Genomic DNA, 8,706 nt, shown 5'->3' with positions numbered 1-8,706 from the left:
TATCTAATGCATTTAACAGAATTTGTAATTCTTTTTCATCGTTTGCAAGTAAAACCACATCATCAGCATAAAGCAAAATACAAACTTTTTCATCATCAATATCAATACCACACTCATATGATTTCAAGAATGAAACTAGGTCATTAATATATAAATTAAATAACAAGGGAGATAATGGGCATCCTTGTTTAAGACCACTGTTAACATTAAACCATTCTGATAAATGGCCGTTTAATCGTACTGAACATAATATATTTGAATAAATAGACTGTATAGCAGCACAAAAATTTTCAGCCACCCCCATTACATTTAACTTGGACCATAGTATATTTCTATTGATGGTATCATATGCCTTTTTAAAATCAATAAACGCACAAAAAGTAGATTTACGAAGCTTCTTTCTGACTTCAATTATGTTTGTAAGAGAAGACAATTGGTCTATAGTGCTTCGATTTTGACGGAAACCATTTTGTTCGTCGACTAATATGTTATTGTCATCTATCCATTGCACAAGCCTTTCGTTTAAAATATTACAATAAAGCTTATAGGAAACACAAGCTAATGCAATTCCTCTGTAAGACAAAGGGTCGCGCGGATCTGTCATGTTTGCTTTAGGTATAGGATTGATAATAATTTTGTTCCATAATTCTGGCGTTTTTTGGAACCTAAAGCAAAAATCAAATAAATGGTACAAAAACAAAGTTGAGCAATTATTTTGCAAAACTTCAACTGGTAAATTATCAAAACCAGCAGATTTGCCTTTCTTTGCTTTGTCAATGACACTAGCTGTTTCAGCAAACGAAATGGGTTCCGTCAATAAAAAGTCATTAAAAGTATTTTTCGTATATGCATGATTTTGCGTTTCAGAAACCTTGGTTGAAATCTTTTGATTCAACAAATTACTATATTCCGACTTCCATTTATCTAAAACAGCTGTCAGATTTGAATTAACATTCCCATCTTGATCTATGACCTCCATGGGAATTACTGACTTCCGGTTTTCCGCTACCCCAATTTTACCAATTTTTTTCCAGAACTGCTGTTGGTTTCTTTTTGATTCCAACAACAAGTCCTGCTGCATACTAAACCAATACTTTCGCTTACATTTTTGAACCTCCCTGTCAAAATATTTTCTCTTCTGTACATAAACCGACTTCAATTCAGAAGCACGTGAACAATTATTAAATTTATTCCACGTTTTTTCGGCCTTGCACATATCAACCCATAACTTGTTTAAATCATCATTCCACCAAGGTTTCTTGATTCTATGTTTCTTGTTTGTAAGACTACTACCACCTATACATACAGTTTTACATGTTAGTTTGTCATTCATTTCACCTTCTACAGTTTTACAAAACGATGAAAATATATCATTTACACAACTTTGTTCTTGTTTAATCATATCAAACTTTTCTATAAAAGAATTAATTTCTAAATATATATAATCAGTATTCATAAAATCCGTTGGTATGTTCTTACAATCATATTTATTAAAACTAGACAGTTCTAATTCTTCTTTTTTTAGCAATTCTACTGAAATAAATGAGCTCAGATCAAAATTCCATTTAATCAATGAATGATCAGAAATCAACTTTAAATCCACCCCTGATAAATCATAGCCCGCCAAGGTCACCAGGTCATTGGCTCTTATCACTGCAAAATTGCTAAATAAATGTAAATAATCATATGGTACAATACAATAGTCTACCACTGAACAGCCTTTTGTTGATACACATGTATAATCATTGTTAACAAAGTTTCTACCGTTAAGTATACAACAGTTCACGCTAACTAAAAAATCAATAAATGTGTTACCATAAGAATTACGTTTAAAATCAACTACATCTCTTGGACATAGATCATCGACACCAACAATATAATCGTTTTCATCTCCACATCTACTATTAAAATCTCCACAAATCAAAAATGGACCAGAATTTTGATGCTCGTACACCTGTGTAATTAGTGTGTCAAAAAATACATCTTTATCAACCTGCCTGGTTGAGTTTTCCGGAGGCAAATATGCTACACATATATTAAATCTAAAGTCTGAATTTTTATGTTTGAAAGAGACCCACAAAATACCCTCAAATGATGTGTCTAACACTCCAATATCAAACATTTCGTAATAAGATTTTTTAACAAACAGTCCTACCCCACCAGAACCAGTCTTGGCTTTTTTATGTAGATGTTTTCTATTTTGACATTGATAATTTCAACCTTACAACAATGAAAGAGAGCCTGAAGAATTGCATTAGTCGAAGAAAGAATCTTCAACTTTGTATTTGTTTGGCTTTTTAACTATTTTGATCTGAGCGTCACTGACGAGTCTAATGTAGACGAAACGCGCGTCTGGCGTATAAAATTATAATCCTGGTACTTTTGATAAGTATTAAAACATAATCGAAAAAAAAATTAAAAATTAAAAACGTAAAGACAAACAACAGTTTACAAAGCGTAACATAGAAAAACATGACCAAGTTACGGGAACCACACCCCAAAAAAACTAGAACAGCAACAACGAAACCCGGGTACTATCTCATGTGCTCAGGTGGGTAGCAAATCCTGCTCCAAACGTGACATCCGTCTTGTTGTTCTTGGTAAGTACAAATTCGCTGAAAAGTCAAATACTAGTACATTAAATGGTCGTTTATTTATAGTAAATCATATGGTACAATGGTTAAAGCAATAACTAGAAAACAAATCTGATACATATATCTGTACAGACTATAGTTTTCTGAACGCATGCACTTTTAAAGAGGGGTATCCTTTCCCAATAACTCATTACTTACTTCAATATCAGCTTAAAACTCCAATAGATGTTAGAATTAGAAATACATTTGTCTTGTGCATTTAAGCGCCCCACATAAAATAATCTTGGTTTATTTCGCAATATTTTGTGTAACGTATACTTCTCTAAAGTTTGGATAGTGATGCAAAATGTTTGCTAAATAAAAAAAAAAAGAAAGATTAAATAATTATAATAAGCAAATTAATGTGGTACTTATACACCGACATACGCGTAAACATACCTAAATTAAAATTTCAAATTTGGTAATTGTAAATGCTGCGTCTATAGTTTCAGGATTGTTTTTATAATATTTGTCGGGAATATTGTTTTAGTATACTACCTTTATTAAACGTGCTGGAATTCTGTTTTTAAGAATTCTTTTTTGCCAAATTGTCGATATTAAAATGTTAGCATACGCTATAAATGTATTACTTTGGGATATCATACGGCATTTTTTGTTAATTGTGAACAAAAAGGTAAAATATGCTACATCTACATCTTCTTTTTTTATATACACAAAGGAATAAGTGCTCAGTATGCTGGAGTTTCTTATTGATAATATATTTATTGAATTGGATATATACTTTTTTCAACAAATAATCGGAAATCCTAAGGGAATGAACTGTGCGCCTCACCTTGTCGACCTCTTCATATTTACATATCAGGGGCGTAGCTAGGTATCAAATCAACTGTAGGCACAAATCGGCAGGGGGTTCAGGGCGGGGGCGAAGCCCCCGACGGAAAACGGTTTTCAGCATTTTAGTTGCATAATTTTGTGTACAAAAATATCATATTTACTTTTTTTTATCATGAAAATATTAATGAAGAAAAGTTTGAAGAATTATGAATAATTTTACATTAACACCTGAATAAACGTAGTAGTGTACAATCAAAAATCTGAAAGAAAAAAAAATATTACAATATGCCCAGTGTAGATCAGACTAGTTTTAGATTAAGGCCCACAGAGGGTCAAAGGAAAAGATTGTCAACTTTTTTGAAGAATCTTTTAAAATCTCAAATTTGTGCAAAAATTGGTTAAACTTTCAGATCCAGTTTTATACACAAAGACAATGATACATTTACTCAAAGTCAAGTCGAAGTTTTTTTTTGACGATAAAATAAGTTATACTCACATCAACATCAACATTGAGGTGTCGGTGTATATGAAGAAGAGATAGATTTAAAAGTCGAAAGGACACCAAGAAGTCAGGTATTGTTTGTTGGTCTTGTAAAGACCCGATATCTGGGTAAGGGGGATGGTGTTGTGTACATGACGATGTATTAATTGTCCGAGAAGCTTCAGTCTTAAATGATTCTCCACTATCGTCAGTTGCAGTCCTAGTCTGACAATTTGGACTCTCTTCTTCATCTTTCTTTCGTTTCGAACGAACAACAAATTTATCCATGTTGAAATTTTGTTTACCTATGCACGAGTTATCCTACTTAACCAGGATACTAGTATCGGGATTCGAATACAGGTGGGTATAAATAATAATACGCATACGGGTATAATCAGCAAATTTATGTATAGGCACGTGCCTAGTCGAGCCTTAGGTAGCTACGCCCCTGCATATGAGTCGGTGTTCAAAAACAAGAAGAACATTTAATTTTACATTCATATTTATTGATGATATTCTTTCCAGAAGCAATTCTTAAGATGTAATCAATAAAACATTTCCGATTGGGTTCCATTGGTATATCCTCCAGAACTTGAAATTTAAGAAACAACAGGGTCATCACAGTACAAGAATCTATGACAAACGAGACTATTTTGATTTTGAAATGATCAATTTCCCCCACCTCAGTAATAATATACCAACTTCATCTGCATTTAGGATATACCAGTACATTTCCCAACTAATTCAGTATTCAACAGCTTGCATCTGCAACTCGAAGTTCTGAGTAGAAAGTTGGTGACCCAGGGTTATGTCAAAGAAACTTTGCTTGTGTTTATAGTGATCGAGACTATAATTTCCACAATGTTGACTGCTGTACCCATTTTTTTTTTACATTTTTACTAGTTATGTCTGGGTTTGTTTTCACAAAATGTTGTCAGAATTTAAATGGAATTGTATGTGAAAGTCATACAAGTGAGAGGTTTAGCAAGCTTTAAAATCAGGTTTAATTCACCATTTTCTACATACGGAAATGCGGGCACCAAGTCCGAAGTTTGATAGTTGTTTTTCGTTTTTTGATGTTCTTACGCTATTGATTGTATCAATTGTTTCCGTTTTAAATTTCCTCGGAGTTCGGTATTTTTGTTGTTTTACTTTTTACAAGATCAGGATACAAGCAGTATGAACTTTGAATTTCCATAAGAAACGACAAGAACAACGCGTTATTTGTAATGTTAAACTTAGACTTTGTGACTTCTACGTTAAAAGGACACTTTTAAGGAAAGCCTGTAATATATTCTTAAAATTTAATTCTTGTCTTTATTATCACTTTCTGATATGATGGGGTGTGCTACAATTTTTAAAAAGTCGGTTAGGATGCCTTATTGTGATTGGTGTCACTATGGATACAGTATGATAATGTCCTTCCAGAGTACCTGCTGTGATTTATTTAATTAGCTAATATTGATGTTGCATTCTGTCGTTTTATTGGTAATGTATAGAGGGTTTCATAAAGTAGAATAGTTTGTTTTAGGGTAAGTGAGATAGTTTTTTTCTTTTGACAGTAAGAGAAAAAATAATTTCAAACTTAAGTTAAAAAAAACCTTTCTCTTGTTCCCGAGTTAAAAACGCATGCGCCGCAAAGGAAACATGGTCGGGTTTATATATTGTTTTTTGTTTGTTTTTATTTGTTTTGCATTATGAAATGGTGTAAGACATTATTCGACTTGTGGATTGATAAATTTAATTAAAAGAGGGACGTGCCTTTGTAATAAAATTCTTTTTCTTAGAAAAAGACAAATTCTACCTATAATTTACTCTTGCAGATGCCATTTATACAATGACATGCCATATCGTAATTTTGAATATCAAGTTACAATTTTCAAAAAAAATAAACACGCAATAAAAGAAATCAGAGTTCTTGAAAAATATAAACCAACTGTTGTTTTATCATACAGTTATTCATTCTTGTATTATCTACGAAAATGCTGATGAAAACTTGTATGTTTCTTGTTGCCGTCTCTGCAAATTTTTGGGGAGTTTTGACTGGTGCTCTTGAGGGTGAGTAAATTTATTTCTTTGATTTTCATCATTTTTTATATTTTTTTTTATACCGTCTACAATGTATATAATGTATCATAACCTCGACGTTATAAACAGGATCATATAAATCCATTATATATAGATTATAAACCATATATTTGCATTTCGAATAACAAAAAAACGGTTAATAATGCCGCTGCGTATAATAATTTACAAGATATAAAGTTTAAAAAAAAAGAGAATAATATCTTTGTTAAGGGAGATAACTCTAGGATAGCAAAACGATTGTAATAGTTAGGTATACCTATGTTTGATCAGTGTAACAATATATTTTTTTTTTATTCATATGCGTTCATTTAAAGTAAAGCATAGTGATACTTCACCTAACTCTTTATTGGATACTTTAGATAAAAGGACATGCATGACAGAGGACCTCCTTAAATTGTTGATGAAAACAGATAGATGTTGTGATGGTCAATCGGGAAAACACGGTAAGTAGATGAACTTTCCGCCTTATTTTAATGGTTTTTACTTTGTACACGAAACACAAAATACAGTTTTTCTTCAAATTGGATTTTAGTTTGCATTAGAACTGTCCATCTATTCTGTTTTTTTATATACATGTATATTATTTTGTCAAAATCTATCGAAATTGTAATTTTTAGTTATCATTTGGTTTTAATACAATGTTCGTCATTTTGTTTTTTAGGAAAACATAAGCTGCAATCCTCTATATTTAAGTAAAGATTTAAAGACGTTTTGAACATGGCTCTGGTGTAAAATATAGGTACAAAGAAAATTAGCACTACTGCTTTTAATTTAAAGAAATAAGCGTATACACTTTAAATTGAGTGAGCACTTCGGGTTGAACAGACTAAAAAAGACGTTTAATGTTTTGTCTTCCTTCGTTACTTAGTTAACAAAATTTGACAAAATCAATTCAACTTTTGCAACCTTCATCAATAATGATCTCTATATAAGTTCCAAGTTATTGATTGTATGATTGTGGTTAAATGTAACCAGTTCAGCGTACTTGGCCTCTTAACGAACTCGAATTCAACTCGCCTCTGCCCGTTCTCTAACCAAATCAATGTTTTTTTAAACGCAAATTGATATCAAGTACGACGTTGAATCTATAATTATACATGGCCATAACAACATAAAAACCGGCATTCGGGGAAAAAAACCATGTACCCTGTTACAGTACATAGTCACTAGTAACGTCGATTTAGTTTAACAACTAAAAATCTCTCCATAACGATTTTGCTTGATCTTTAAAACGACTTAAGTTAGTTTAGTCGTGATAACGAATCGGAGCTTAGTAGATATAGTGCGTAAGCTTAGTCGTAGTAATGACTAAGTCATAAAAACGGCTTGAAATTAAAATACTGCCTTACACTATTCGGCTTCTGAAGAATTAAGATATAATTTAAAATGTATTTTATTAGTTTCAGTCGACAGACCTGCATTCTTGGCATATGCTAAAACTTCTCCAAAACTTGGCAGTGTCATTTTGTTTGAAGATGTAGCCACGAACGTAGGAAAACACTACAGTCCCTCAACCGGGGTATTTACAGTACCACATAATGGACTTTATAGTTTGGGTTGTATGATCATGTCTGCCGGAAATTACTATGTTCACTTCCAATGGATGAAGAATGATGCTTTTTTCTCAAATGGGTATGCCGCTAAAACAGAACATGCAAACTCGCAGACACAAAACATAGTTGTATATTTGAAAAAAGGAGACCGAATGCACATCAAGTTAGTGAGTGGAGGTCTTTTACATGGTGGTCGTTACTCCTACATTTCTGGATATCTTTTGTAATAAATAAAGTAAAGTCGTTACTAAGTTTTTGCTATTTTTTTAAGTGCCAACTTCCAAGTGTGCTTTAACTGCATAGTACATGTTTAAATAAATATGTCTTTTTTTCACTAAAATAAATATCGTTCGATCAATAACGAAATCGCCCAACATTGTCACATAATAGATGATCGTACGGCTGTAAAAGTTAACGACTCGTTCCCTCAATCTATGATAATTATTATGACATATACAATTATAGCGGATTCAGTATTATGTAAACTAGAGGTTCTCAAGAGCATGTGTCACCTGATTCTACTTTCGTTTTGGAAATCATGCAAATGATGATTGAGGCAAAAGTTGGTGAAATATTGGCCCTGTAATCTAGGAAAAAAAATTTGGTTGCCATCTTGAACAGTAAATATGCTTCAAAGTACCAACACTTGATCAGCCCCTTATAAGGAACATTCATGCCATGTTTGATTTCAATCCATTCAGTGGTTCTCTAAAATAAGACATTTTTTATGTATTTCCCATATTGTCCCTTGTTAAACTAAGTCCTCTGCTGGCGGCCTTCTTGGATATAATGGATCTGTTTCAAAGTTACAGCTTTTGGTCAGCACTTTAGATGGAGTATCATGCCATGTTTCAATTGGTTCCATTCTATTCAGTGGTTTTCTTGAAAAGACATTTGTATGTATTGTCTATAGTGTCCTATGTAAAATGAAGTCCCCCTGCTGGCGGCAATCTTGGATGATTGATCGGCTTCAAAGTAACAACACTTTGTCAGCACCTCCTCAGAAACATTCGTGAAATGTTTAGTTTCATTTTATTCCGTGATTCTCTTCAAGAAGACATGTGTATGTTTCCTTAGTGTCTTTGATTAATTAAATGCCCCGGTGGCTTCAAAGTAACAACCCTTGGTTAGCACCTGAATCCTCATAAGGAACATC

General features: G+C 32.6%; 1 protein-coding gene across 1 annotated transcript; it reads left to right on the top strand.

Annotated features, from left to right (window-relative positions):
* Positions 1-5,867: 5,867 nt before the first annotated feature.
* On the top strand, positions 5,868-7,797 carry LOC139483608 (complement C1q-like protein 3). The gene is made up of 3 exons (XM_071267603.1): positions 5,868-5,967; positions 6,357-6,440; positions 7,398-7,797. The coding sequence occupies exons 1-3, from the start codon at positions 5,892-5,894 to the stop codon at positions 7,775-7,777; spliced, it is 540 nt and encodes a 179-aa protein (XP_071123704.1). The 5' UTR covers positions 5,868-5,891; the 3' UTR covers positions 7,778-7,797.
* Positions 7,798-8,706: the final 909 nt, after the last annotated feature.

This window comes from Mytilus edulis, chromosome 7, assembly GCF_963676685.1.
Source record: "Mytilus edulis chromosome 7, xbMytEdul2.2, whole genome shotgun sequence".
Classification (NCBI taxonomy): Eukaryota; Metazoa; Mollusca; class Bivalvia; order Mytilida; family Mytilidae; genus Mytilus; species Mytilus edulis.
This window is presented reverse-complemented; position numbering and strand designations above follow the sequence as displayed.

Bases quoted from the DNA above. Each gene is read 5' to 3' on its own strand.
- LOC139483608 (XM_071267603.1), top strand. From the start codon at position 5,892: ATGCTGATGAAAACTTGTATGTTTCTTGTTGCCGTCTCTGCAAATTTT. The intron at 5,968-6,356 runs GTGAGTAAATTT...TGGATACTTTAG, and splicing joins TTTGACTGGTGCTCTTGAGG to ATAAAAGGACATGCATGACA. The intron at 6,441-7,397 runs GTAAGTAGATGA...GTATTTTATTAG, and splicing joins TGGTCAATCGGGAAAACACG to TTTCAGTCGACAGACCTGCA.